Source organism: Phaeodactylum tricornutum, chromosome 4 (assembly GCF_000150955.2).
Source record: "Phaeodactylum tricornutum CCAP 1055/1 chromosome 4, whole genome shotgun sequence".
Taxonomy (NCBI): domain Eukaryota; phylum Bacillariophyta; class Bacillariophyceae; order Surirellales; family Neidiaceae; genus Phaeodactylum; species Phaeodactylum tricornutum.
The window spans coordinates 704,967-732,665 of record NC_011672.1 but is presented as its reverse complement, the minus strand read 5'-3'; the positions used below and the strand labels follow the sequence as shown (position 1 = coordinate 732,665).

The 27,699-nt window shown below is 48.2% G+C and overlaps 11 protein-coding genes across 11 annotated transcripts; 6 read left to right on the top strand and 5 right to left on the bottom strand.

Moving 5' to 3' along the window:
- Positions 1-157: 157 nt before the first annotated feature.
- Positions 158-2,368, top strand: PHATRDRAFT_33947 (predicted protein; the record flags this gene model as incomplete). Its single annotated transcript, XM_002178528.1, has 1 exon — positions 158-2,368. The coding sequence occupies one exon, from the start codon at positions 158-160 to the stop codon at positions 2,366-2,368; it is 2,211 nt and encodes a 736-aa protein (XP_002178564.1).
- Positions 2,369-2,423: 55 nt separating this feature from the next.
- Positions 2,424-6,480, bottom strand: PHATRDRAFT_44493 (predicted protein; the record flags this gene model as incomplete). Its single annotated transcript, XM_002178254.1, has 2 exons — positions 3,394-6,480; positions 2,424-3,320 (listed from the first exon to the last, which is right to left on the bottom strand). The coding sequence occupies exons 1-2, from the start codon at positions 6,238-6,240 to the stop codon at positions 2,424-2,426; spliced, it is 3,744 nt and encodes a 1,247-aa protein (XP_002178290.1). The 5' UTR covers positions 6,241-6,480.
- A 1,145-nt stretch (positions 6,481-7,625) lies between these two features.
- On the bottom strand, positions 7,626-7,838 carry PHATRDRAFT_10925 (predicted protein; the record flags this gene model as incomplete). Its single annotated transcript, XM_002178253.1, has 1 exon — positions 7,626-7,838. One exon carries the CDS (start codon positions 7,836-7,838, stop codon positions 7,626-7,628), a length of 213 nt encoding a protein of 70 aa, XP_002178289.1.
- A 533-nt stretch (positions 7,839-8,371) lies between these two features.
- On the top strand, positions 8,372-9,941 carry PHATRDRAFT_44492 (predicted protein; the record flags this gene model as incomplete). Its single annotated transcript, XM_002178527.1, has 1 exon — positions 8,372-9,941. Exon 1 carries the CDS (start codon positions 8,496-8,498, stop codon positions 9,939-9,941), a length of 1,446 nt encoding a protein of 481 aa, XP_002178563.1. The 5' UTR covers positions 8,372-8,495.
- An 812-nt stretch (positions 9,942-10,753) lies between these two features.
- Positions 10,754-12,029, top strand: PHATRDRAFT_10723 (predicted protein; the record flags this gene model as incomplete). The annotated part of the gene is made up of 2 exons (XM_002178526.1): positions 10,754-11,468; positions 11,542-12,029. Coding segments are annotated over 2 exons (1,203 nt in total), but the record flags the coding sequence as incomplete, so codon positions are not given.
- Positions 12,030-12,106: 77 nt separating this feature from the next.
- On the bottom strand, positions 12,107-13,222 carry PHATRDRAFT_10800 (predicted protein; the record flags this gene model as incomplete). Its single annotated transcript, XM_002178252.1, has 1 exon — positions 12,107-13,222. One exon carries the CDS (start codon positions 13,220-13,222, stop codon positions 12,107-12,109), a length of 1,116 nt encoding a protein of 371 aa, XP_002178288.1.
- A 703-nt stretch (positions 13,223-13,925) lies between these two features.
- Positions 13,926-14,570, top strand: PHATRDRAFT_44489 (predicted protein). Its single transcript, XM_002178525.1, has 2 exons — positions 13,926-14,059; positions 14,140-14,570. Exons 1-2 carry the CDS (start codon positions 13,965-13,967, stop codon positions 14,414-14,416), a joined length of 372 nt encoding a protein of 123 aa, XP_002178561.1. The 5' UTR covers positions 13,926-13,964; the 3' UTR covers positions 14,417-14,570.
- Positions 14,571-14,711: 141 nt separating this feature from the next.
- PHATRDRAFT_44488 (predicted protein) lies at positions 14,712-16,669 on the bottom strand. The gene is made up of 4 exons (XM_002178251.1): positions 16,283-16,669; positions 15,946-16,194; positions 15,609-15,862; positions 14,712-15,532 (listed from the first exon to the last, which is right to left on the bottom strand). The coding sequence occupies exons 1-4, from the start codon at positions 16,621-16,623 to the stop codon at positions 14,784-14,786; spliced, it is 1,593 nt and encodes a 530-aa protein (XP_002178287.1). The 5' UTR covers positions 16,624-16,669; the 3' UTR covers positions 14,712-14,783.
- A 175-nt stretch (positions 16,670-16,844) lies between these two features.
- On the top strand, positions 16,845-18,076 carry PHATRDRAFT_44487 (predicted protein; the record flags this gene model as incomplete). Its single annotated transcript, XM_002178524.1, has 3 exons — positions 16,845-17,017; positions 17,092-17,343; positions 17,395-18,076. Exons 2-3 carry the CDS (start codon positions 17,237-17,239, stop codon positions 18,074-18,076), a joined length of 789 nt encoding a protein of 262 aa, XP_002178560.1. The 5' UTR covers positions 16,845-17,017; positions 17,092-17,236.
- A 2,843-nt stretch (positions 18,077-20,919) lies between these two features.
- PHATRDRAFT_44486 (predicted protein) lies at positions 20,920-23,980 on the bottom strand. Its single transcript, XM_002178250.1, has 3 exons — positions 21,973-23,980; positions 21,490-21,895; positions 20,920-21,407 (listed from the first exon to the last, which is right to left on the bottom strand). The coding sequence occupies exons 1-3, from the start codon at positions 23,806-23,808 to the stop codon at positions 21,145-21,147; spliced, it is 2,505 nt and encodes an 834-aa protein (XP_002178286.1). The 5' UTR covers positions 23,809-23,980; the 3' UTR covers positions 20,920-21,144.
- Positions 23,981-24,172: 192 nt separating this feature from the next.
- On the top strand, positions 24,173-27,294 carry PHATRDRAFT_44485 (predicted protein; the record flags this gene model as incomplete). The annotated part of the gene is made up of 3 exons (XM_002178523.1): positions 24,173-24,358; positions 24,589-24,675; positions 24,988-27,294. 3 exons carry the CDS (start codon positions 24,173-24,175, stop codon positions 27,292-27,294), a joined length of 2,580 nt encoding a protein of 859 aa, XP_002178559.1.
- Between the last annotated feature and the right edge of the window lie 405 nt (positions 27,295-27,699).

Sequence of the window (27,699 nt, the reverse complement as noted above, 5' to 3'; positions counted from 1 at the left end):
AAGAGGTATTTCGGTCAAGCGTCATTTTCATCAGAAATGGAGACCTGTGCTATTGGAAAAGGGATTCATTATCAATCCCCGATGAAAATGGAGTCACGAACGGAATACGTGGCGAGATGGACTGTCTTCAACCGCGAGCGGATTCACAGTCACTCCAATGAAGAGTGGCCTTCTTGACTACACTACCTTGACGGTCGGAATTTCTTTGTTGCACAAACGTAATGGTAATACGATGAAAGCAAAGAAGCGCCCGCGGGCAGAAAGAATACAAGTGGGAAAACCCTCCGCTTCGGCTTTTTCGTGGTGGAGCCTTTTCCTTATTGAATGGAGCTCGTTGCCGGTATTTGGACTTACTCAGTGGAGCCTCTACGGTAATGAATTTACTACCCAAAGCAAGCCGACGGAGTTGAGAGCAATCCAGTCCCCGGTCCGAAACGATGCTGTGTCACCTAGGAAGAAGAAAGAAATCTTGCTCGATTTTCCAGACTCTCCAAGCAGTCGGACAGGAGAGCATGTGAATTCTGAGGATTTCTCCCCACAAAATCGTATCGGTCTTCCTCCTTGTTGTCTCCCATATGATCACTTTACAGCGGAGGAAATTGAGGTTGAGGTTGGTTGGTTGCAGTATAGTCTACTCGATCATGGGGTTTCCTTTGATGATGTCCGTCAAATTGTAAGCACAATATACAATGTCTCCGAGAACAACACTTCTGTGACGGTCGGCATCGTACAATTTTTACGCTTGCTATTCGATACGTGTGGGGAAGAAGCCCACATGGATAGAATGCTGAGCACTTCAGTGGTTCTCGCCAGCGTCTACCACTACGCTGAGTGCATGGAGGCTCACAACCAGGGCTCGACTGCATATCTCCTCGGGAACGCCAATCTACGCAACAAAGAAATGCCTCACAACAGAGCATCCATCGACAGCGAAGGTACGGTACTACCCGCAATTCGAGGAGAAGACACATTGACACGCGATATCATATCACCCAAGCCAATGCCTCGCCGTTTGAGAAGTTCAACAGGATCTTTTGGTGCAGGTGATGAAGTCTTTTTAATCACGGAAGGGGCAGCGCGGATTAAACGTGCAGAAGCACTTGTGCAATCAGTCATAGGAAATGGACACATAATATCTCAAGCCGAGTCTGATCTTTTCCGAGACTGGCTTCTTTCGGTAATGGATGATTGGCGATCCCTTGCGATTCGTGTGTTTGCTTGCCTATATCGACTTGAAGGGATCCGGCTTGATGCAGGCACTTATGATGGGCGAACTCCTGAAGTTGTCAAGCTAGCTAAGGAAGCTATGCGAGTATATTCCCCTCTTGCTGGACGACTGGGAATGTACCGTTTGAAATCTCGTCTTGACGAGGAAGCTTTTCGGATATTGTACAGACGACAGTACAACGCCGTTTCTTCTTTGTACCTTGAAAGCGGCGCAGCGATGGAAGCAGTATCGAACATATTGCGCACAAAAATTAGTGTTGCATTGCAGCAGGACGAATCCTTAATGATGCAACTGGAGGGATTGGAGGTGTCTTCACGTGTCAAACAGCCATATTCGTTTTGGAAAAAACTTCTGAAGAAAAGAACGGGTGGTCTTTCAATTGTCGATCGAAGGGCTATAACAAATGATAGTACGCTCTCCATTGCCCAAGTCCAAGACGGCATAGCTCTTCGCGTGATTATCCAAGCAAGAAAATGGACGGAAAATGAGCCTTTGGAGGAAATTAGAGCACGGGAACGTTTCTTCTGCTATTACGTGCAGCACCAAATTCGAATGAAGTGGCCTGAAGTGGAGGCTGATCGCGTCAAGGATTATATTCTTTATCCGAAGCCAAATGGATATCGCAGCCTACATCATACTTCGTCCGTGAATTGCAACGGGGTGGACTTTCCATTCGAGGTCCAAGTTCGTTCCGACGAGATGCACATGATAGCGGAATACGGCGTGGCGGCTCACTGGGGCTATAAGCTTGGGAACATACTAGCACCTTCATCTCCATCGGTCGGTGCATGTGCTGGCATGCTACCTCCTGCAAAACAATGCTGTGAGATACTATCTCCTGCCTTCAGGCCAGGCTTTTCCTTTTCGCACACACGGCTCGGATCCACTCAATCTTTTGCAGATGCACTTGTTGATGCAAAGGAAACTTTGTTGGAGCAGTATGTCTACGTTTTTATATCGGGGATTTCTGATGAAAGCGACGGGCAACTCTTGTCGTTGCCGGCGAAGTCATTAGTCGTCGATGCCTTGGCTGCGATGGACAAGATCGATGCCTCCAACTTGAGAGTTCTACTAAATGGAAAGCGAGTGAAACTCGACGACGTTGTCGAAAATGGAGATGTTTTGATGGTTGTAGCATAAAAGAATTTCTTGCACTTAGAGTTAATGGATGAGTCGTTCGATATTTATCTATAGATTAGGTAGCATCATTGGTGAAAACCCACTTCTGTAGATCCAACAGCTCAAGCCATGGAATACTACTGTAGCCGACGGTAGTGTACCAGTCCGCGAATTCATTGAAGCTCATAACGGACATGTCGCCTTCTCTTTTTCCATCGAATGCTGCAGTTACGGCCCACTCAGCGCCAGCGTTCACGGCGTGTTTGACGGCAGCGGTTGTTTGATTACAGCCAAATCCTTTCATGGTGGATATCTTGTCGTCTCGAATATCCTTCTTGAGGGCTGGCGAAAATGCAATACTCATGAGAACAGTCAGGAAAGAGCGCAGGTAAGTCAAAATATCCGAGCGGCTCAGTTTGCCCTTCTTCTTCGTGTCCAGGACTTCAAAGGCAAACTCGAGTTTGTCGCTTTTCTTGCCGTGGCAAAGGACAGTAAAGCCACACGCAATTTCTACTGCGCTCGGAGTGCCTGATCCTAATCGATCAAACGCATCGAAAATTCCCGAAAGAAGGTTAGACAACACTTGTTGCGTCTCAGGCCTTCCTCTCTGACTTCCCATGACACTTGCAACTGCTGCATCGAAACCCTTTTTTGATATCGCTTTATTCTTCTTCGTCGCTTTATTCAGAATGGCGTTGCATACATTTTCACAGTCCAGTCCGTGCAAACAGTTGTCCTCCAGCACGCTTTTCAGATGTGTGATGCGGATGTGACTGAGAGAAACATTATACCCTCCTTGCTCTTCATTTGTCAAAAGATGAAACTTGAGTGGATTCCCTCTTGGATCGGGAGAGCACAGTTTTGATCCTGGCGAGTGAGACGAAGACTCAGGGAGAGGTCCGTATGCCGGCGAACGCTGGTCACTTTCGCGATCTGTAGACGACTGCATCAAAATCATATCCATCTCATCCATCTGAAATTTGAGAAAGAGAACACGGATTAAAAAGATATGCAAGAATTGAATCAGTTTTAAAACGGATACATACACTGTCCATTGCCATAATTCCGTTCTCTTCGAAAAAGCTACCGTCTAATGCATCCTCGGGAGGAGGCGGTGGAATTGAAGAATCTGTCGCAATGCTTACAGGGATCACTTGTAATTGTGACTCGACAACACGCTTCTCAAGGGTGGCGTCGAAATTGTCGGCAAGCACCCACTTCTTAAGATCTAATAGCTCCAACCATGGAGCTCGCTCAAATCCTCCTTCGTTATACCATAGCCCAAATTCATCAAAGTTGAGGCGGTCACAGAAGCGCTGCTTCCCCTGGTGAGTCATGACGTCGTTGCAAAGCATGTTGGCAGTATCAGAGATACATTGCCCTACAACAGAATCATCCATATCTAAGCTTTGGCGACAGCATGAGAATGCAACTATCAGGATTGAGCGTAGAAACACGAAGAGATCGTGACCATCCAAAGAGTGTACAACCGATTCCGCACTCTTGCCGTGAACTCCCGGGCGTGTATCGAAAATTCCAAAAGCGAAGGCAAGTTTGACGCTTTTCTTTCCCCCGCAAAGCAGAGTAAGGCCACCCATAAGCTCGTCTACGGCGACCAGCTTTTTTTGATCCAAATTGAAACATTGATAAAAATTACACAGAAGCTCTTCCATAGTAGACTCAGCTCCTGACGCAGAACGTTTGCGACTTGATTTATTACAAACATCGATCATGCATTGTACAAAGGTCTGCATGTCGACGCCATAGCCTTCTGTGGGAGTGCTAGGTCGTGTCACAATTTTGCTCAAACTGGACCACACGAAATCGGGGCTGAAAGACAGGAGGCCGAGTTCTTGGACGACATCACGAACGTATCTCGCATCTTCCTTCAAAACGACTAACGAGCGGCTGCGGGCTAGAGGGAAGGTGAACAACACTTCCGGGTGAGTTCCTGGATTCCGTCGGGAGTGGTGTCTGCGTAGAGTAGACATTCGATCGCGCTGACCAGCTGGACGCCGTCCCCCTGATGTGTGTGCCATTGATGCAGAAGATTTGGTATGCAAGGAGCTTTCCACGTCCGGAGCGATCAATACGAAAAGTTTGTTGAGGTCAAGAAGTTCTAGCCAGGGTGCAACATTGTATCCTCCGACACTGTACCACAGTGCAAATGACTCGAAGGAATATGCATTTGGGTGTTCTCCACCTTCACGATCATGCATGTGCTTCAAGAAGTGACCGATTGTCCATTTTGCACCGTTGTCAACTGCAGTGCGCATCGCTTTTCGACGCTGAGGGGTCAGCTTGTTTGAATGATGCCCTTTGGAAAGCGGATGTAAGAGCGATATCGCTGAAAGCATCATGAGGTAGGAGCTCAAGTATCGTAGTAACTGCTGTTCGGTCAAATATCCATGTCTTGTATCATCCAACATCTCAAAGCCTGTTGCAAGCTTTGCACTCTTGTTGCCCGCGCAAAAGAAGCAGAAGCCCACGGCAAATTCCTGAAGGTCGACTTCTTCAGACGAAAGAGATGGCTTTGTCTCTTGGTAGCAAGACAAAATTGAAGTGAGCGACAAGGTAAAAGATTCCCTCTCTTCTTTTGAAATATTCTTCAACACCTCTGGAGACCACAACTGATCAATCGATCGAGAAAAATCATGACAGTGAAGCGCCAGGATAGTTTCATTACCTTCTTGGCGCTGGGAAGCCATATGAAGCAAACGACGACACATTTCCACGGCTTGACAGTGCACAATACCAGTGCGATGGACCAACTGACGAAGAGCAACGATATTGTTTTCCGACACATTGATGCAAAGTGGGGTTGTATGGCCAGTGCCGCTAAAATCAAACGAAACGAGAATTCGACTGCCGTCACCATCGCTCAGTGAATCAATCGGAGAATGCGCGGCTGTAGGTGGGACAGGCAGTTCTTCTTCAACAGAGCAGCGGATATCTCTAGAGCCAGAAGAGACACTTCTTTCATTCTCGTCGACTTGCAGTATATCGTCTCTTAGAGCTTGGTGCGTTTCCATGGAGGGGTCGCATTCGGCCGTCTTTCTGCAGGGTGGGCTTGGAGGTTCGGTAGACATCCACTTAGTTGCATCCAATAGTTCTAGCCAAGGAACAACCGACTTCCCTTTTTCATCATACCACGATCGCAACAGATCAAAAGTCGCTCGTTCCACTCCGTCTGAGAGAACTTCTCCTGCAGCGAAACTAGATATTTCGTCAATCTCTCGACGAACAGTATTGGTAGCTGTGTCGTCCTCGTCTCGCAGCGTTGCCAACGAACAGTCAAAAGAAGGGGACTGACATGGTCGGAACTCTTGATCGCTCTCTTCGACAATTTTTATGTCTAATTTGGTCTTTTTCGGCGGCGGTTCTAGTCCTTGGGGTTTATCTTCCATTAGCGTATCTTCCAAGTCGACTGCCTCGGTCGATTGGTCAATACAGCATGAGATCGCCGTCAACAGCGACCGAAACAATGAAGTCAGCTGTCCCTTATCCAAACCACTAGTGGTAGCACTTGGGCTCAGCGCTTCCGCAACATGTAGAAGCTTATCGTTCATGTTAGCATCATGCAAAAGCACCAAGCCAGCCTTTATTTCCTTGACAGGGATGAGGAAAGCAATCATTCGATCCAAAAATCCTTTCACCAGCTCGTCAGGGCACTTTTGCGTGGCTTCGTAGAGTTGTGCGTGAAGACTGAATTCACAAGTATCTCCTGTATCTGGTGATACTTCTGGTAGTCGCTCATTGATAGCTTTGGACATGGCGAAAAAGCGCGCTGCATCCTTGGCCGAAACCTTTAGTGTAAATGACGTGATGGGCGGTTCTGACTTTGGAGAAGTCGTCGGTTCGGCTTGGGACACAGTCTTCACGTTAACCGACATCGTTGCAATGGTTGGCTGGATCCGACCTTAGAGAGCAAGTCAATGATAGGTGCAAAATAGGAAATGCAAAGAAGACCAGTGACAAGACGTTCCCCGTACAGTTACGTAGAAAGTCTACACAGCAGATTTGAATTCGTCCAGGCTGAAAGAAAATGTTGTCAGCAAGGAATGCTAAGAGGTTTACTGTGAATACGATCAGCTGCAAAGACCAATAAAGATGGCAAGATGAAATAAGGCTTTCGTAAGTCGAAAGAAATATGGCGGCAGGAGATGGCACGAAGGTCAAGAGGAATCAGTTTTTGACAACACGGCGGAAGCAAAGGAGTAGGTTTAGGTGCTGCGCCGACATAGAATGCTGGGAGTTGTGCAAATAGCGAATTTCGTATAGGAAAATAGCACGCCGTCCATGTTGGGAGGGTCTTAATCTCTCGTTCAAATAATCCACACGCATGCTAGACTTTCCATATTATTCAAATTAGACTGAAAGTTTGTATGAATACATGTGTAAGTTTAAAACAGAGGGCTATACTAAAATCTATATATCTTTCTACTCTCATATCCCTGTAAGCTAAATGCTTCAGTTGACATTTATCTGATAAAAGACCGGAGAAGCAAGCTCACATCACATGACAGAATTTAGAACTGACTGTGAGTATGCTTGTCGTCGTTATTGCTGTAATGCACGATTTTCCAATACTTGACAATCGAAAGAAAGAAAGCGAAGAACTATTTCTTGAAGGTGGTGAGCATCCACTTCTGGTAAAAGTCGGCTTGTTGCAATGATAGTTGGTCCAATGCAAAATGGTCGATGTTGACCCGATTGCCTACATCCGGACTTACAGGCAGTGAAATTAGTATTACAGTGAGTTGATCACCTCTGTACATCAATAAATACCCGCTCAAAATTCGTATGGACGCCTGCTTCCACGGCAGTAAGTTTTACTGTTAGTCCAATTTAAGCCGTCGCCAGCAACAATTTTGGAGCATATAGAGAAATGTCTATATTGGTGACAATTCTAAATATACAGGATTGTGATTGCAAACCAAACTGATTCCCAAAAATGTGCGTTGTATCGCACAGCTTAAAACGCAACATGGTTTTGGATTTCATGTTACTATAGATGAATCACTTCAAAATTAAGCGAAGAATTCGCGCTGCTGCTTCTATACTTGGGACGTAGAAGCCGATATGCATGGTCATGCAATAAAAAGCGTCGAGAGTAGTTCAGTTAACATCCGTCAATAGATGTTTCAATAAGGCTTGTCATAATCTCCGTTCAAGAAGCATTTTTTGCCTCCTACTGGTAATACCTTGGGTGATCAAAGAGTGTGTTTGAGTCTACGCAAGTCATCTCGACGATTGTACCAGTTTTGGGAAATCGAACTTACAGCTCCAGACCCATTCCGTCGTGAATTTCGTAATCTTCTAGAGTAATGTGATCTTTGTATACAGTATACCACTTCTGAATTCTCAACTTTTCCCAGCTCGTTCCCAATTGGGCCGCGGCCAACTTCTTGAGATCCCCAATGGTATCGTCCTCATTGCACTTGACCCGGACCTTCTTGCCTAGGCGATCGTTCAAGAGAACTTCGATCATTGATGCAATCGAGAAGATAGAAGATTGATCTGTGAGTTATGCCAAAGAGACTTGTCGTCATTCATAGCAGTACGATGATTGTTTTTGATGCGTCGGAAAGCCGTTGCTTTGGAATCCTGAGACCCACCTCATGAAGTGTGAGCATGACGTCGCAATACCGACATAACCATATTTCGCTATGAAAGTCGCAGTCCTCGTTCACTCCGAGAAAGGCGGAGAAATGATCAATGTCCGACCATATAGTAGAGTGTCGTAATTCTGAGGAGCTACGACTCGTTGTGCAACATATTACGACAAAACTGTTTATTTGGAGTGTGTCAGCATATGGAGTGGAAAAAGTTCTTTCGGATACTGCGGTACTCAGCTGGACATCACAAGCGAATTGTCGTGCACCTTCATCGGTAAAGAGTTCCAACGAACGGTCTCTCTATTTCCTGGTCCTCCTCTTGTTCAGCTGTGAAGGCAGGACCAATCCTTCACGCACCTTCTGGCAGGAAGTATTTTCTGTCGGGTCACTACGCACTTTCCAAAAGATCTTTCGACGAAGCCCCCAAAATGGATTGGTGAAAGTGAAACGTCTACCGAAAAGGAAAAAATACTTTGGTATCGCCTTCTAACCAGAGCCAACGGCATAACATTGCGTTGTCATTCAAAAGGATGGTTATGCTTTCTTTGATAGCGTTTGTGATCTCGACATGGGTTGCAAAGAGCTATACAGGAATTCCGAAGTCAGCTTCCGTTCGCCATCCTCACACTGGACCTCGTGCGACTGGGTCATTTACAGTTAATGTTCGCAAATCTTCGATAGCATATCAGTTTTCGGCGTCAACCGAATCATCCGACTTTTCGACATGGGATGGAAGCGCTCCACTTTCTGTCGACGATTCTTACGACGAACTGGTCACCGGCGCACTTCAGATTTCCCCATTGTCTGTCAATGACCCTGCACTGGTTGAGTTCACCGAAAGCACGCACTTTCGAAAAAGCGTCAGAAACGGCAAGGTGTTGCCCGCCATGGGATCATCCCATTATCCTTTCGCTATGATGCTGCAAGGGTCGGCTCCTTACATCGCCGCTCACGCCGGTAAAACGGCTGTCATTCATATTCCAGGCGACGTGTTAGACGGTACACCGAATGCGGATGCTTTGCTTGCTGACATTTCCTTGTCGAGACTGTTAGGCATGAAAATCGTCATTGTGATTGGCTGTCGGTTCGATCTGGATAGGTGCGATATGGATTTCGCCGAAAACGCTCACGAATGCCACAACGCACTGAAAATCACAAATGCGGAGACGTTGCGTTATGTGGAAGAAGAAGTAGGATTCTTACGCACCGAAATGGAGCGCAAGCTTAATCGATGTTTGCGCATGACGGGAGGCGTGTCGGGAACCAAGGACGCCCCGGTCCCTGATGGTAATGTCGTCTCCGGGAACTTCTATACGGCACAGCAGTTTGGTATTATCCAAGGGGAAGACTTTGAATACACAGGATTTACGCCGACAGGGCAAGTGCATGCTGAAAATATCCAACGAGTTCTAAACAACAACGACGTTGTGCTTTTGACAACCGTGGGTTTGAGCACACTGGGTGAGCTTGTCAACGTTAACGGATATCATTTGGCGGCTTCCGTAGCTGCGGCTCTCAAAGCCTACAAGGTGATATACATGTCTAATGAAGGCTCTGTTTTGCAAAAGAAAGGCGAGAACATCTCTATTCAAGAGTTGCCTCTCAGTTTTGCGAAGGCTGTTTTGGACTACCACCATGTCGAGGTTCACAAAACCGGATTTGCAACGTTCGAGCGAGCTAGACAAAGTCTAGAACCACACGCTGTCGAGTTGCTTTTGCATCTCGGATGGGCGTCCTGGGCGCTCGATCATGGTGTGAAACGAGCACATGTAGTAAATCCCGGGGATGGTGCATTACTTGAAGAACTCTTCACCAGCAAGAATGGTGCGAATACTTGCCTCTATCACGACGAAGAAAACACAAAAGTTGAAGAAGAAATCGGACAAGACGATTGGGATTCTTTCTTTGCGTCAGCTAAGGCACAAGGTCAAAAAGAGATATATATCAAGAAGCAGCAATCAAGCAAACGTTTTTGACAGTGGTTCCCAAGTTTCAGATTGTCTTTTTGCAGTGAGTGAGGAGTATGTACTGTCTCTCTGAGCCCCCTCCAATTTCACAAACATATTTATGAATTAATTCTGTAGACTACTAGTAATATAGCCGACGTCATGATTCCAGCTATTCGCCACCAATTGACAGTGATTTCAGGCCGGTCGACCAACCCTAACTAACTGTAAGCAAATCTACGATGTGAAAGTTCATGTGCCCCTTGGAATTGGTCAAATATCTGATGGAATGTAGGATCCGAATGAAAAGTTCGGCGGGTGGGGCTATGAGCAATTCTGACTCTGACTGTGAATGATGAGTCACAGGTAGATGATGTTGGTGCGGTGTTTTGGACGTCGTCCCTTTTTCCATTGGAGTTCTTTTGCCACCATGCTTTACAATGCTATACTCACAACACTCGATCTCGTCTGGTTTAAAGGCAAACACCTGCGTTTCGGCTTAGAATTGCATTATGCAAGCGACCCGCTTTCTCCGCAAGCGTCCTTTTGTATCCTTTGCGGTCGCAACTGGTACTGGAACCGCGACAATTGCCTCGCTGACAGAGATTCGGGCCGAATCATATGAAAAGGCTTACCTTCTCGACCCTGGTAACACGGTGCATCCTCCTCTTCTTCCACGCCACTACGATGTCGATGCCATCAATGAGTATTGGTCGCAACGGCCTGTATCTACTTTGTTCCGTTTGGCCAGAATTCTCAGTGAATTGGGGCCTGTGGGTTTACGGTATATGAAAGATTTTGTTGTGTTCAAACCTTCCTCTACTGAAGAGTCCATCTCGAAGCAGCAGAAACATTCTTACTTACTTCGAGAAGCCTTGACAAATCTAGGCCCCGCCTTTGTCAAAGGAGGACAGCAACTTTCAATCCGTCCTGATCTGGTTCCGCCGGCAGTGTTAAAAGAGCTCCAGAAGCTGTGTGACGCCGTCCGTCCAATTCCAGACGATATTGCAATGCAGTTGATTCGAAAGGAACTGGATCAAGATGATTTGGAGGTCTTGTTTCAAGATCTGAAACTTGTTGCATCAGCAAGTTTAGGACAAGTCTATAAAGCGAAATTGCGCTCCAACGGGCATTATGTTGCTATCAAAGTTCAACGTCCTGACATGCAGCGAAATTTTAGCCTCGATTTGTGTCTTCTCCGAAAGGTTGGTGTGGTCGTTGACGTGTTCACGTCCACTTTCACTAACCAGCCCCCGTTTCATAAAGCGCTGTATGAGTCCTTTTCGCGAGGGTCGTACATGGAGTTGGATTACGAAAATGAAGCCGCAAATCAGACGAAGTTCCAGCATGAGCTAGCCATCCGGAAATGTCCAGTTGTGGTGCCAGACGTATACAAAGAATATTCTTCACAGAGAGTCTTGACCTCTCAATGGATTGAAGGTGTTAAATTAGCGGACTCTCCGAAAGAGCGGATTCGAGAGCTCATTCCTATAGGCGTCGAATTGTTTTTGACTCAACTGCTGGATATTGGGGCTTTCCACGCCGATCCTCACCCTGGTGCGTATGAAGACTTATATTGACTGACGGGATGTTTGTAGTTTGAGCGACTAATCAAATTTTTGTTTAACAGGAAATTTGCTCGTCACGAAGGACGGTAGGCTTTGTTTGCTGGACTTTGGACTGTGCGCGGAAGTAGATGCTAAGTCAAGAAACGCAATGACAAAGGCTATTGTGCACCTTTTGTTGAAGGATTTTGATTCTCTGGTGTCCGAAGATGCGAAGGAAATGGGATTTCTTCCGCAAGACTTTGACACAAGCGAATTGAAGCCATTGCTAACCAAGATTTTGACTGTTGGACTGATCGATTCTGGATCAGATCTGCGCAAGCGCAAGCGAAAATTGTTGGAGATATCCAACGAGCTCAACGAAGTTTTCTTTCAGTATCCGTTTAGTGTGCCTCCATTCTTCGCGCTGGTGACTCGTGGTCTTGGACTATTGGAAGGTATCGCATTATCAGGCGATCCGGAATTTGATATATTCCGTGCGAGTGCACCATATGCTCGCCGTCGCGCAGTGGCACTTCTGGGATCGCACAGTTTAGTGCAACGAAAAGCTTAAGCAACGAGAGGAAGATGGATTATTTGAACATACCGTATGTAAGTATATAAAAAAATGCACATAAATGTGGACATATATTAGGATTTTTCGCCAATAAGAGGAAGCCGGACAAGAATTGGCCCGAGTGCTAGGGCAATTGCGGTTGCAGATGCGTAGCCAAGAATTCCCACTAGCAGAGCTGGCAGTACCAATGATTTCCAATCTTTGGCTTTTGCCATTGCGGCGGCAGTCGTAGGCCCCCCGACATTCGCATTGGATGCTAAGTAGAGCTCCTTACTCGGGATCCGAAAGATACCGCGGCCGACCGACATGAGGACGCCAAAATGGACACCAATTTGCAACGCTGAAAACGCAAACAACGATGGGGCTTTCTGCATAACGAGGCTAATCGAGCCAGCTGCACCCGACGCTGCAAAGAACATTTGGATGCACAAGATACCAAGCGCACTCCCAGCGGCACGTATATTGACGAAAAACTTCGGGAAGATGGTGGCCGCAGCTACCGTAAGCACGGACGTCAGTGGCAATGCGGAGGTCCCCAATGGCAAAACAGAGTTTGTCAAGATTCTTCCGGTCGTTACTAGTCCTGACGCTACAGACAGGGCAATACCCAATGATGACAAGGAAATACTATCCTCCGAATACTCGACTTCGCTTCCGCTTGCATCGAGTTCCAAAGCGTCGCTTGTTCCGGAATCTGATGAGGGTCCATCCACCTGATCAGCATTCGAAATTGCGAATAGAAATGCGAAATATAGAGCCACAACGACATTGTCGGCTGCAATCGCGGCCGAGACGACTGTGCCCGAAATCTGCAGCGTTTCCGCAACTGCCACGAAGTTGATGGCTCCTCCAATGTGGCGCGCCGCCAGAGCACAGGCTACTCTCCATCCATCATCACCCAGCGATGTCATTGGTAGAATGGGAAAGGAAACCAGCGTACCAACAACGGTGGCAATTGCACCGACACCAAATGCTAGCAAGAGAGTCCCGGTGTCTCGAATGACGCGACGAATATCACTATCATAAAGCAACATCGGAACAGCAAGCGGCACCAAGTATTGGTTGATCATACTATAAACGCTTGACGAGAAAGGTATGACGCCCAAATTCGCCACGGTCAACGCCAGGGCCATGGTTGATAGTGGAGCCGATATTGCTTTTCCAATCGTTGTCTTTCGTTCGAGTGACATGCCGAAGGTGCTGAGCAACAGAATAATTGTTAAGCAAAACGACGGGTCTTGGTGAAGAACTGTCTGAATTTGTGTGAGAGAAGATAATGATGCAGACTGAAGCCGCGTTGATTGTCTGATAGCAAAGTGTTTCTTGCCCATTGGCATCGAGTTCGAATAACAGGTATCGTCCGCATTGAAGACCGATTTTTTCAGTTCAAAAATCGGAACGGCCGCTCTCTTTCTGTGAAGTATTGTCGACACGGAGAAGCATAGCGCTAATGATGGAAACCAAAGAATAAGAAGGAATCGAAGCACCCTCCGAGCAGGACAAATAGTCACGGTGAGCATGTTGGATCTTTCGATGTTGGTTGGATCTTCGATATAAAGACGCTAGCAATGTTGGGATCTGCTTGACCATGATAAATCATGTAACAACATTGTGTCCAAAAGCCATTGCCTGTGACATGACAGATAATCCCATGAGGACATGAATCTGTGTCGTCTTCAGATAACAAGCTGTTGTCCATTCGGCATCAAGTTACTAACTGTAAACCAGAATGGAAGCAAATCTCTCCATTTTACTATCTCCAGCTTCAATTTATGTAGAAGTCCCTTGTTTCAATCTTCGAGCTTTTTCTTACCAGCGCTAGAGGGGTCCGACGCAGGAAGGAAGCAGCCATCGAGCAGCGGCAGGATCGACATCCATGACAATGGCAAAAAAGGAGAGTCTAGTAGTTGTCGTAGACAACCCGCTTTCAGAATGTTTTCCCCCCGCGTTTCCGGAGTTCTTCGAAAAAGCGCACAAGCTAGGAGCAACGTATGTCGTGGTCCTCAAGTGCGCCGCATGGCCGGAAGGTACGAAACGTTTTTCACTTAGGACCGCACGGTATTTCGTTCCTGACTAACTGTCGTATATTTTCCCTGTGGGTTTACAGTCACTATCTGAAAATAAGTAAGACGCATACTATGTGGGGCGAGGCTTTCGGAACCGTCTGCTGGTTGTGGATTTTTCATCGGGCTCGCCACGACTTGCCGGTCGTTCTCGGGTTTCGACACCCTTGGGAACATGCCGAAGACCCCTTCAGTCCTCATACTCATCATCACGGAGAGCAACCGAAGCCCGAATCTCGTTCGGATGCTTGGGATAAATTTACTTCAAAAGCCATGATTCAGAAAGAGGTGGACGATGATGAAGATGAGGAAGATGAATGAATCCTCCTTGTCTCGCTGTACTTACTCGACTGTATGCCGAAAGCACAAATATTTATCGGTGGACTGTGAAGGTGAAACGATGCTTTCGGAAAGCCGGAAATGCACACCAACCGGAAAATAAAATGAAATTTATTCTAAAAAATATTCAGCAAGCAAACGGAATTAAGAGCAAACCCTTATGAAGAACTATTGAGAGTAATCTAGAGGAGATCGGGTCGGCTATGAAAAGGTGACAGTGTTGACAACAATGCGGTCAGAAAGAGAGTATACGCAAAGACACTAGTAAGGAACGCAGGTTGACTTATCACATATTTCTTAAATACTGATTATTAACTATCCTTGGTCAGCACATCAACATTCAAATATTTTAGAAAACAAAGACGAGCAAACTTGCGACGAGAGCAATCATGGACGCACGAATCGCTGAAGATGCCGGGGCGGGGGCAGGGGTAGAGCCAGGGGCATCAGTGCCTTCAGCATTGGGAGGGGCGGTGGCACCGTCCGGCAAGGAGGGAGCTGCTGTACCAGACGACCCGTCGGCTCCCGATGGTGCCATGGACATGTCCATAGAAATCGGCGCGCCAGTGGGGGGAGGAGTTTCTCCTACCTCGGCAACTTGAACAGCAATCACAAAACCACTCGCAGAAACGGTGTCAGGGACAAAGACGCGGCTGCCGTCACGAGAAATAGCAAGATCTCCTCGGACACTCTCAATCGTGATATTAGCAGCGCCTCCCGTGGTCCAGACAGAGGCGAGTGCGTCAGTTTCGGCTTGAGTCAGAAGCCCGCCCTGTGTAGCATAATAGACAAACTGGTCGTCGGGCGAAACAGCCGCGCGTCCGGAAACTATTCCTTCACCGTAAGGACTAGCGTCACTTGGGGATGTACTAATAATGGTTGTCTCGCTGAAATCAGAGTTACCGCGGAAGAATTCCTCGTTAGGGCCGGGTCCAAACACAATGGGATTAATCGGGTCGCTGCTGAGGGTGACGGCTGCCCGAGCGCCAAGGGAAGGAACAACATTATCGCGACTCAGGGTAACTAATTCCGTGATAGGACGGTCGAAGGCTCGTTGAAACCATGCACGGTACTCGCCTCTGGTAACACCCCAGTACACTATTTACAAAAAAAAAGGATAAAAAATAAGTACCAAGTTGTCAGGGGCAAAGGAAACGAAAGGAAATGGACTTACTGCTTGTTCCGTTGGAGGCGAGGACTGGGCGAGTCGTCGCTTGGAAGCTGAAGGATCCAAAATACAAGATGTCGAGATCGTCACCAGTGTTGTTGAAGTCGACTGGGAACTGAAATCCAAAGACTCCAGCCTCACCAACCGGAGGACGTGTGTTGTTGACATCAAAGTTGGTAGCTAATGACCAAACAAAAATATCGTTCCTGTTGGTGGTAAGGCCGCCTGCATAGTTGCCGCCATTAGGGTCGTGGAAGACACTAGAAAAAAGTAAAATTCCCATGTGAGTTGGTTATCCGGAACACCCGCGTCGAAACATGGATTACGAAAGAGTGTGGCTTACCCAACGGCAGAGAAGGGTTCGGTAGCGTTGGATTCCGAAAAGATGGGGGAGATGATGGGGGTCATTCCACTCATGTCAGGATCTTGCATAGTATCCAAGATGGAGAACATGCCTGTACCTCCATCATTGTGGGTGAACATGATGTGGCGCCCGTCCAAGGTAGTCTGAGGAGATCCCGCGCTGCTTCCGGCAAGGACTTCGGATGTCATCAAAACATCACCAGTGTCAATGTCTCCCATGATAACACGCCTGTCGGCAGAAGAAACAAGTAGAGAGTGAGTCAAAGCGTTGCGAAATGTATTGTGGTTAGCGCAGCAGCACGCCAATGCGATCTTACGTGGAGATGGTGCCTTGCACGTTGTCGTTGACCATGTAAGTGAAGTATGGTATATCGGCGTTATCGTTGAACGTGATTCCGCCATTACAGCTCGAGCTTCCGTCGCCTGGTGGCGGGTTGGAGGTCCATCGGACTTCTCCGGTCGCTTGTCCAAAGGCACGGACGAGACAGTTGCTGGCAATTGCCACGACCATACTGCCGTCGGGGGACAAAAAGACGCCATTGCCTTGCTCCATGGGAGCAAACGACGCTCTCCAGCCCTCGACAGGGGCATCAAGGTAGGTGATCTGTCCATTCGCAAGAGCGATGGTAGCGAGGACGAGAGACGAGAGAATCTTCATGATGGTCCAGGGGGAATGATTGTGCGGTCTGTGGAAACTGGTCGGATGGCCGATTTGTGCGTAGTACTCGTTCCCGTGCGTCTTCGACTCCGTGAAGTACCGAGTCCACGCAGGAGTACGAAATTCGTTTTGTTGGGCAGGTCGTGCGTGATCTTTCCTTTGATTCCGAGTGGAATCTTAGCAAACTAAACACGCTCGCAACGGACATAAAAATCAGACAAGAATATCTATTCTAATTCGTACCTAAGCATGGGCTATTATTTTTCAAACAGGGGCTAATCAATCGTATTCTAAGCGAGGGATCTCGATTGTTTAAGTGTTTTTTTCGAATTTGGGGCCGTTTTGATTCTCGGGGGAATGCGTTCCAGAGTCGTAAATACGTTCGATTCAAACTGTACGTCCGTCAGCCCCTCACTGTTTCAAAAGGAAAAACCATAACTTACCGGCAACTTGTTCGGCGTTCCCAAGTTGATTCGCTAATTTTTTGTTATCCACGATCATCTCTTTTTCAATTATCGTATTTCGGTGGCGGGACTTTTTTCACTTTTCCATCCAGATCCCTTTGATCGAATCTTTGTCACATCAACTGTTTTCTGCATATTCCAAACGCACCATGACGACCACCGAACAACAATCCATTGTATCGTCCTGCTGGGAAAACAATCACACAACGAATTCATTGTCGTCCGCCGTCTTCGAAATATCGAACACGCTTCCAAAGTGAATTTTGAGAACGGCACAGTACTTCTGAGCCTGCTTTTCGCTTTGCAGAATGCGAAAGCTTTCCTTCCCATCGCGAGGAAGGTCTACGTCGTGTCCGCTCCTCTCACAAGGTTTTCTTCGCCTTTGTTGTTGGCTTTTCTTTGAGAAGTCACATTCTTCGGATGAACAGAACGATCTGCTTGATCAAAAGCGGCAACTCATTGCCATCTTGGAAACGTTAAAAGATTTTAGAAGCGACATTCAAACTACCCAAGAAATGACCTTGATGACTGCTCTGGAGGAAAGCTTGCAATCGATGGAAAGGAATGTGACAGCTCTCACGTCGGCCATTTTCCCACCGTCGGTATTGAGTATGCAAGAGTACGTCAGCGCAGTAGATCTATTCATGAGACTGCCGATACGACGTCGGATTGCGTTCTGTGCGGCTCTCGCATTGGAAAACAGTATCGAGGCGGCCCCGGATTTGGATCAAGTGCCCGAAATTGTTGCACTCATTTACAACCAGCGCGTCGCTTTGACACGACAAAATTTGCAGGATACAACCAAAGTAGCTAACACGGTACTCGTCGATTCTCCTCAGCAGCAGAATAGTTTTGTGAACGTGACGGTATCGGAATTGCCTTGCTGCAAAGAAGAACGGACATTTCGAACAATGTTCAATCCATATTTTCAAACAATCGTCGCACGACGGACGTTCGAAGCGAACTACAACAACTACTCCCACGTGTGACAAAAAGATATGGACATGACGCAACAAAAGCAGAGTTGGAAATTCTTATGACGGTATTAGACAAGCAAACCTTTATACCCACACTTCTGGCTTCGCAATGCGTGGCTCACCTTTTCGCGAGCATACTCTACCCCTGCATCGTACCTATTGTTGAAAAGGAGGAGGACGAGATAGCGGCTTTTCAGTCTCGTCACCTGACGGAAATCGCTTGGTTGCCCGAAGTGCTGCAGAATGTTTCGCTTCCCTAGCTTTTCTTCTAGCACATCTAAGGCACTGTGCAACATCATCAGGGGAAGAAACACGAAAAACTCAGTTGAAATACTCATTGTAGCACTCCATTAGCGATTGCCAAAAAGTTGGACTGCGCAGGTTTCCTACATCCCCGACTTCACACCAGAGGATATTGACTTCGGTTTTGGAAAAGGCGAGCCAGTCCTTCTTTTACTGAAGAGGGACATGGCCTGCAGATGGCTCATTTCCGGTAGCTCCTTCTTTGCTGTTTGTACGACGCTTCTCTTCTCCATGAAGGCTTATGCAGCCAATGAGCTCGTCAGGAATCGAATATCGGCAGGAAGCGCGACTGGAGATTGCAGTGGCTAGTACTGATTCGACGCTAAAGTCTTGGAAATAATGGTGCTGTTGTTTTTCGTCCAAAGCGTACACGAGCTATCGCACCTTGTGGTAGCAAGGAGAGATCAAATCTAAACAGGATTACCGATGTTATATCTAGTTCTGGGGTCTACCATTCCTTGGTGCGTTGAGGCTGATTGTTGAGGCTCCGAAAGGTCTTTCGTCCTAGTTCGATTTTGCTTTTCTTGGACCATTCATGGGAATGTCTGCTTCGTTGGTGACGCTTACTGCTGGCATGCGAATGACAATGACCGCTCCAGCAGATGTCGCCCAGTACTTTCCGTCGCTCACTGTGAGCGCCATCAAATTCAGTACGCTCTGCGGTACTATTGTCGATTCTTTTTTTGAAGGGAATGGGTTTGTTACTCTACAAGGCCCGGAAACTCCAATCCCACTCCATCCGTTTGCAATCGTAGGGTTGCGAGTCTCGCTATTCATGCTATCAAGCTGATCCCTTTCGGTGCAACAGACGGTGGTCGGATGTCGCTCGCTTTGTTCGGTCGCCAAGGATCGTCTATTCTTGGAGTCGTTGTCTGGGTCACACTTCTATTGTCAGTACTATTGGGTGGTTCCATTGTATTACAGGGAGCCTGGATCATGTCATGTCGCTCAAATGACCTCGAAGCTCCTTGTCGGGACGAAGTCGACCCCGTGAATAGTTTTCGTTCACAGATGATTTTCGGTCTATGGTTTGTTGCCGTTCTCTCTGTAACACCGATGTAGAAGGTTTTCGCATTTATAGGTACACTCGACAAGATGATCGAGCTTTGGACAACTTGCTGCGTTTACATGGTAAAACCGCTCTAAGACTGAAATATCTTGGCAAAGCAGATAAAAACGAAAATGTGGGGTTTGCGGGGATCTTGACTGCAATCAGATTCGGCCGGCAATGGCAAAACCTTTCAACGCGAGACAGATTCTTTCGGCAAATCTTCTTTTGCTAGAGACTTTGCATATGACAGATATGCCACTCTAACCCAAGTCAACACCGATACGGGAACATTTGGAAGAGGGCTAGACCATTCCTGGTCGCTGTCAACGCTTTTTTTGTTGAACGGTCCAGTCCGGCCACCCGTTTGGTCACGTAATCCAGATTCACTCTTAATGAACACAAGAACACGCCTCAGCCGCATTGAAGCACCGGAAGAGATTCAAGACGAAGCTTCAAGGCTGAAGCGGAGCATGTAAACTCGATTGCCGGCTAGCTCAAGAGAAAATTGAAACAGTAAAAAAGTATGTTGGAACGAGAGAGATGGAGGAAAAATACTCTGACGACAGAGCGCGCAAGAAACCAAGCTATCTCCTTTGCACCAGAAAGGGGTCGTTGACTTCGACAGTAGATTTGCCCATTCCCTCAACACTTCATAGCAACAATACACCCGCGTTCAAAACGTACTTTGAATTACAGTGCCTTGGATCATCAATTTTTTTTGGTAACTTCAGACACCTGTGCTCATACCGGGCACGATGATAGCAAAGTCTCCGCGAACAAGTTAATACCAATCCTCTTGTAAGCTTTGATAACACTGACCTGATTTTATACATACCAACGGCTGGACGGGTTGAGGAAATGATGATGACCGGAACTTAGGATGAAAAGCTGGATGCTTTTCGTGTTGCTCTGAGATTCGTTCGCACTTTAAAAGAAGATTCAAATGATGCTCGTTCAGCCTATGGAAGATTTCCAATGGTTGGGAGCGCTGAAGAATCAGCATCTGTACTCAACAAGCTAATAGGTGGAACAACAACAATGACAGAGATTATGTGCAAGGCGGGCACTCCCGATAGCACTATTCTTGCTGTGCAACCAGGAGTGATTGCTGGGTTGTTTGGTCTCGTGGCCAACGCCCTCGCTCTTCTACCGCTGAGTCGTAAGTTCATCGTCACTGCTCCTGTCATTTAGGGTTGCTTTCGGCATCCTTGCCAGAATACATTTTTCTCGTTCTAGACATGGATGGAGGCAGAATAGCTATTGCATAGTTGGCAGGCGAGGAACGCTGTTGTTGGTTAAGAAGTTACATCCATTACCATTTGCGCCGCAGACTTTTTTGGCTTGGACGAGTTTAGAATACCTGTGATTTGCGTATCGTTTATACCATCTGACAACGTGACCTGGAGACACTGCACGGAATGATGTGGAAGAGCTGGATTCTCATAGGTCATTCGCCATCGGAATGGCTATCTTTGTCGCTTTTACCTGAGCACCAATGTTGTAGTATTTTTAAATCCATTCCTATTGCATTAAATTTCTAGTAGGACGGCATCTACAACAGTTCAATGGTGAGGCAGGGCAGTGTTCCTGCAAGTTCTAGAATGGGATTGAGCGCTTGAGGAGTAATTTAAATGCTGCTGCATTCGACTAGGCGGGTCCTAGTAAAATACCGGTGATGGTTGACAAATAGCAGATACTGACTGTGAAAAAACATGAGATGAAGCCCTCACTGGAAAGGTATTAGCGCCAATATAGCAACTATATATGCACTAGTGGCAACCACAACACGAGAAAAGTCAACACGATCAACCTCGTTCCGTGACGGTATTTCGTTGCCGGGTTGAAACGCAATACAGAAAGCGAAATAGAACAGGAAAAGATCAGATCCTAAAAGGCCAATTGCAAGCATTGCAAACAGAAACGCGTTTCCGACAAGAAGCTTGGCGCCACGTCCAAAAACTGATAAGGCAATACGACCCCCGTCGGTGGCTGCAAGTTAGCCAAATATAAACAAATGGATTCGTAAGTCAAAATTTGACGCATGAAACCGGAATCCTCGCTCATTACTTACTTCCAACGGGTAGCATCGCAAGGGCATTCAGAACAAGACTAATATAGCCGGCAACGGCCACTGGATGCAAAGGAATCATCATCTGAGCAACGGCCTGGGTCCCGAGAGCACCACCAGGAACACTCAGTGCTCCACTACCTAGCATGCTTTCAATAATTCCACCACCCAGAGTACTCTGTCGTAAGATCTCCAAAGGAAGAGCAGGATACAATGAAGCATCCTGGTTTGCAGTGATCTGTGACCCGATAAAAATCGCGATGGCAGAAGCAATCATTCCTGCCAGCGGTCCGGCTACCGAGAAGTCAAACATCGCTTGCTTATTCTTTGGTAAGGTCCGGAACGTGGTTACACTGCTCGTTATACCAGTAAAGATGGAAGGTACCCACGTTGGAGCAGAAACTTTGATCTGTGGGACAGGAATAAGAAAGTGTGAGCCGAACTCCTACGATCTTATCGCTTCCTTCCACAAAGCACGCCACTCACATCATAAAAGGCAGCGACAGCCCGGTGGGCGATTTCGTGGATTAACTGGATCGAGACGAACGTCGTAAACAAGGGAAGCGACAGATCCGTCAACCACGTCAGATCCGGTGTCATATTGGCGTCGGCCAAAGCCAACTGCTCGTCGACCCGTTTAGACAACGCTGGATTTAGAAGGAACGGGTAAAGGGATAGATACCAAGATGAAGCGATTCCTAAAGCAGACGTCAACGACAAGAGCACCCTCCGGGGTTCTCGAACGATATTCGGACCAGTCACGTATAGGATGGGCTCAACATCGTCGAAGTTGAATTCGTCGCTTTCAACCTCGGTACTGGCAAAGACAGTAAAGTCGTTGGTGTACAAGACGGATAGTTTGTCGGCCAAATTTGGGTACTTAGTAAGCTGCTTGTCAATTGCTTCGATCAGCTCGTCGCCGTTTTCTGCCTTGTTAATTCCCCGAATGACAAAGCCACCGGCAACAGGTTCTGGTTTAGACGTTGACGAAAACTTTGCTTTTGGCAAAACATCGGTAATTAGTCGCTGGACTTGTGCCATGGTGGGAGCCTGTCCTTCTTTACGGGTACACTTCGGAAAAAGTGTTTCAATCGAACTATCCACAGCTGACTTGTTGACCGCAGAAACTATTTGCGCGATAAACTCGTCGTCCTGGGACATTTCACTTAGTTGATCCTGCGAAAGCACCATGCCTCCCTTGTTGTAATACTCGTATTCCAGAGCGAGCAAGGCAAGCTCTGTTTCGTTGCCACTAGCCGCCGACGTGAGACGGGGATCCAACAGAGATTTAGCCCATCCCTTGCTGAGTTCCTTCTTCTTCGCATTGACTTCCTCAAAGGTAAATCTGGGTTTAGGACGCGCCGAGAAGGAAAAGTCGAGACGACGCATTTTGTCGACGCGAAGCGCCATTTCAGTCGTGTTAAGGTTTTCCACGTCGGCATAATCTAGCTCGACCTGTGCCGCGAGTGCTTTCTTCATAAATTTGGGTGAATTTTCTATAAATTTGGTAAGTTCGTCGAGCGATTGTAGTGCTTCAGCAGGGTCCTCGGCCATGCTCACGGTGGCTGAAAAGCCGTTCTCAGGCATTGCTCGGGTTGCCACTTTTGCGGCGATATCTGTCGTGCCAGGGACCGCGCCGCTTTCGCTTTTATTAGACAATGGCTTAGACCGTATCACTGGTGCTGGCGCTTCTCCCCTCATTTTGGCTTCCAAAGCCTGCAGTTCCCTTTGCAATAATTCCACCACGGCGTCATCATGCGACTCCTTGTGCCTCTTGGCGTGTGCAATTTCTTTTTCCAACTTTGTGATTTTCGCCAAAGTAAGTTCCGCGTCTTGCTTTTCAGCTTCGAGACGGATTTTCTTGGCTTGCGCTTGCAACGCGGCCGCCTGCTCGAGGGGCGACAAGTTTGCATCGACCACTCGCTTGGGCGCCCGCGATGTGCGAGGAAGAGGTCCACTAGTGAACCCTTGCTCCTTTTCGACCTCATCTTTGGCTACGGTAGCCACCGCTGCAACAGTCTCGTGCACTTTAGAATTTTGTTCCGATGCTTTATCTTCAGAGTCGTCTTCGTTCTCGTTCTTTCCGATACCAAAACGTGCGAAGAATGGACTTTTTTTGTCCGTATTATCGGCTTCCGACGCCTCGTCGTCGTCCTTGTTGCGTCCAAAAAAGTAGAGGCGGGAGTAAGCGGAAGGATATGTGCCTGCTGTTGTTCGAATGACTGCTCGACGCTGGTGATGCGACGGTACAAAAGCCTCCGTATGGTATGTCGCTACCAGAAGGTTGAACAGCGCCACGACCGAAATACGAGAAATCATCATCCTTGAAACACGAGTGCGGGGGAGAATACTAAGAGTTACTCCTTTTTCAAAAGAAAGATAACTTGTGTTGAACGGGTGGATGAGTTTCCTCTCGTCTTCAGTTGGATCCCTTTTCTCTCACTGTGTTTCGATATCGCTCGCGACCAAGACCGTTCGTTGGTTGAAGAGGAAAGGTTACTCTAGTAGAGTAGTGTTGTAGGTTGTGTATTGCGGTGGACAAGGCTTTTTGTGCTTACCGTCACTCTTCGCTCGGATCGTGTCCGTGCGTAGACCGGGAAGGAACCATCGTTCCGCTGGCTGACGTCACGTTGGGGTATGCTTCCACGTGTGTATAAGGTGGAGGCAAGACGTGCAGTCGCTCCCGATGCGCGCAAATTACGTCGCGCGTCGCGGGGAAAGCCTCCACACCCTTGACTCTGTCCTTCGTCCGCTGCGAGAGCAAAATCCTCACTTCGCACCAAATGTTGGTCTGGCCGTATACCGTATTCCGCTGGGCCCGCTATCGACGAACACACCAACAGCAGGTGTCATCCACGAGACGGCGACAACGGTACAACTCTGCGCGTTCCGAAACATACAAACATACTCACATACTTTATTCGCGTACAGACCAAACAACACGAACGAACGAACAGACAAACACACATACACACGCTAGCACTAGTAGAGAGATATCGCCACCACCAACAATAACGATAGCAAATAGTATCAAGTGTTTCAGGGTCATCACCGTGGTTAATCTTCGGACAGCTTTCACACCTATTTCCTTCGTTTCAACAGACATTCTTTCTACATACCTTCGCAATGCCGTCGAACAATACCGGCGGTAGCCGAGCCAAGAACAAGGACGGCAAGCTCATTGATAGCGTAAGTCTTCGAGGATTGATATTGAGTGATAAAGCCCTTTTGGGGACAGCGGGTTTCGACATAGTCTCCATGGATCCATCGTCCTACTACCGCGTTCAATACGTACGGTTCCAAGAAGAACGCCTCTGGAATGAGTTTCACCGGGGCTTGCTGCTCTCTTCGTGACCCTCCTTGGTCTATCCGGATCTTGTTTACTCTGCTTTCGACGACACCTTCGCTTCACATCAACCTTATAAATGTATTCTCTCACCCTTTTCTTTTTGCGGCATGCAATACAACACAACATTCAAATACCAACCCGTATGTCGTTAGCTTCGGGAAGCCTGTCCTCCACACAAACACAAAGACCTCGCGGCGCTGGTCAAATCGCTCAAGGGTGACGAGGAAAAGATCCGTCAAAAGATTATGGAATGGTGGGAGGAACAGCCCGTTTCGACCGAAGAAGAATGGGAGGACGTCAACAAGCGCATCGCCAAGAAGAAACCCGAAGTTCGTGGGGGTCGTGGACGCGGAAGGTCCGAAGGCCGTGGACGTGAGGCGGGACGCGGAGGCCGCGGCGATGGCGGCCGAGGCCGTACCGGTGAAGGGCGCGGGGCGGGTCGGGGGCGCTCGACAGCCCCGCGAGCCAACGACAGGCCCAAGAACAATACCACGCTCACAGAGACAAGTGCCACTGCAGATAAACCCGTTGCAGATCCCGAGATTGGAATTCCCAACTTGAACTCGGTCCCGGCTCCACTCGGAGCGTGGGCGAAAAAGACCGGCGACTCCATTCCGGCTGAAGTTTCTGCTCCCGATCCGGTCCCGACTCCCGCGCCAGTGGCTGCCGTAACACCTCCTTCTCCCGTAGCCCCAATGGTATCGACTCCTGCGGCTCCCGGTATCCGTGCGACAAGTGGAGGGAACGTCTGGGCCACCAAGGGATCGGCGCACCTTATCCGTGCGGAAAAGCCCAAACCGCCGGCCCCGGCTGCCCCATATGTACCAAAAGCAGAGGCACCCCGGGTGCGACGGACCGGGGTCTCCCGCGAGGCACCCACGACCACTGCACAACCACCCGCTTCTGTGCATATGAATGTGCCAGTCGCTCCTGCTCCTCCTGCACCGGCTACCACTGCACCAACCACAACGGCCAACGCATGGAGCAAGAGCAGTGCGGTTTCAGAAACATCCAAAGTAGACCTTCCACCCTCAGCTGTGGGTAGCAAACATATTGGATCCATGTCACCGGCTGCTCCTCCAGCTCCGGCCGCCCCTCTAGAAATGCAGCAACAGACCAAACCGCCGAAGGCACCTGGACCTGTCTTGAATATGGGTCGCTGGGAAACAACTGATGCCGACGACGCTAATTTGGACTTTGGATTCGGCTCCTTTGATGATGCGGGTGGCCCAGGTCACCAGGTGAACGCCAGCGTAACGGAGAACGAAATCGCTCCTCCCGCACCGGCGGCGTCTCCGGCTAGACCTCCGCCTGGTCTCTCCCTTACAGGCATTCCGCCGATGCCAAGCAACGCTGTCATGGTGCACGAGCTAGAGAACAAGCTCGAAGGAGCCACACTCAACGCCAGCGCTGGTACCGGTGACAACAATTCTCATCCGCAAACCAGTGGACCTTCCATGAACAGCACTGCACCGGGCATGTACCAGGGTGGATACGGCCAACCCTACGGTATCCCTGGTAGCAATAACATTGCGTCCTCCATGGGTATGTACAACTACAACGCGCCCGGCGCACAGGGCAATGCATTTGCTGGCATGCCCGGCGGTGTTCCAGGGCTGGGTGGACCCTCTCAGCCAAAACTTGGCGGTGGCATCCCTCCAGTCCAGGCCGGCGGATTGTACGCCGCTGCACAGCCTGAGCCAAGCTCCGGCAACGAATCTGGATCGATAGCGGCATCGAATCCGACTGATCCTAATGCAACCCCCGGTATGCCACCAGGCATGCCTAACATGCCTTACGGAAACCCAGCGCTTTATTATGGAGGTCAAGCTCCTTTCCACATGGGACAGCATCAAGGCGGTATGGGTTACAACTATGGGTATGGTGCCCAATTTGGAGGCGCTGTGCAGGGTGGATTTGGATACCCTCAAGGTATGGGGCAGAGTGCTGGGTATGCTCCCCATTATGGTGATCAACACGAGCAGCAAGGATCACACGGCAACAGCGGTGGCTACCAGAAAAACAATGGCAATTACCGTGCACGCAATCAGCATCACAATAATAATCAGTATCACAACCAATATCAACAGCATGGTGGTTATGGCGGCCAACCATACAATATGGGTTACCAAGGTGATCATTTTCAACAACGTGGAGGATACGGCCAGCACGGAGGCATGCCCGATCCGTACAACATGCAACAGCAACCTCAACAGCACCAGGGAGGGGGAAACTACGGAGGAGGTTTCCAAGACGACGAACAGTACAAGGGTAAAAAGGGTGGCAACCGCCCCTTTCAACAACAGGGTCCGCCTCAGGCTCTGGGCACTGGACAACAGACATTTGGCTTGCAAGGACAAGTTGCCGATTCAAGCCAACCGTCTAGCGGCTGGTCCAATCAACAGGGAGCTACTGGTGGATGGGGCGGTGGTACGCCAAGTTGGCAACAAAACAAGTAACCATACGTCATTTCGGCAATTTATTCCAAAAGTTTCCATTGCAACCACTGAACAGCCAATAGCAACTTATTCTCTCATACTTGCCGCATAGAGTAACCTTTAATACTGTATGGCCATGCCTGCTAACGGATCAACAGCGTTTTGCAAATAGCCACAACTTTTAATTCAAATACAAGCTTTGTAGTACAAGACAACCCAAATCGGCTAGATTGACGTCATCATGCAATTGCCATTGGCAACTCGTCTACGTCCAGTCGTGATGTTTTTCTAAATGAAGAAGGATACGCATCATCCACCACGTTTGTGAGATGGTACCAACTTACTGTGCGGTTGCCAAATAAAGTCAGTATATACCGATACAAACTCCGCGGAAAGTTGTCGCTCGTTGCGCTATCGCAATCCTGC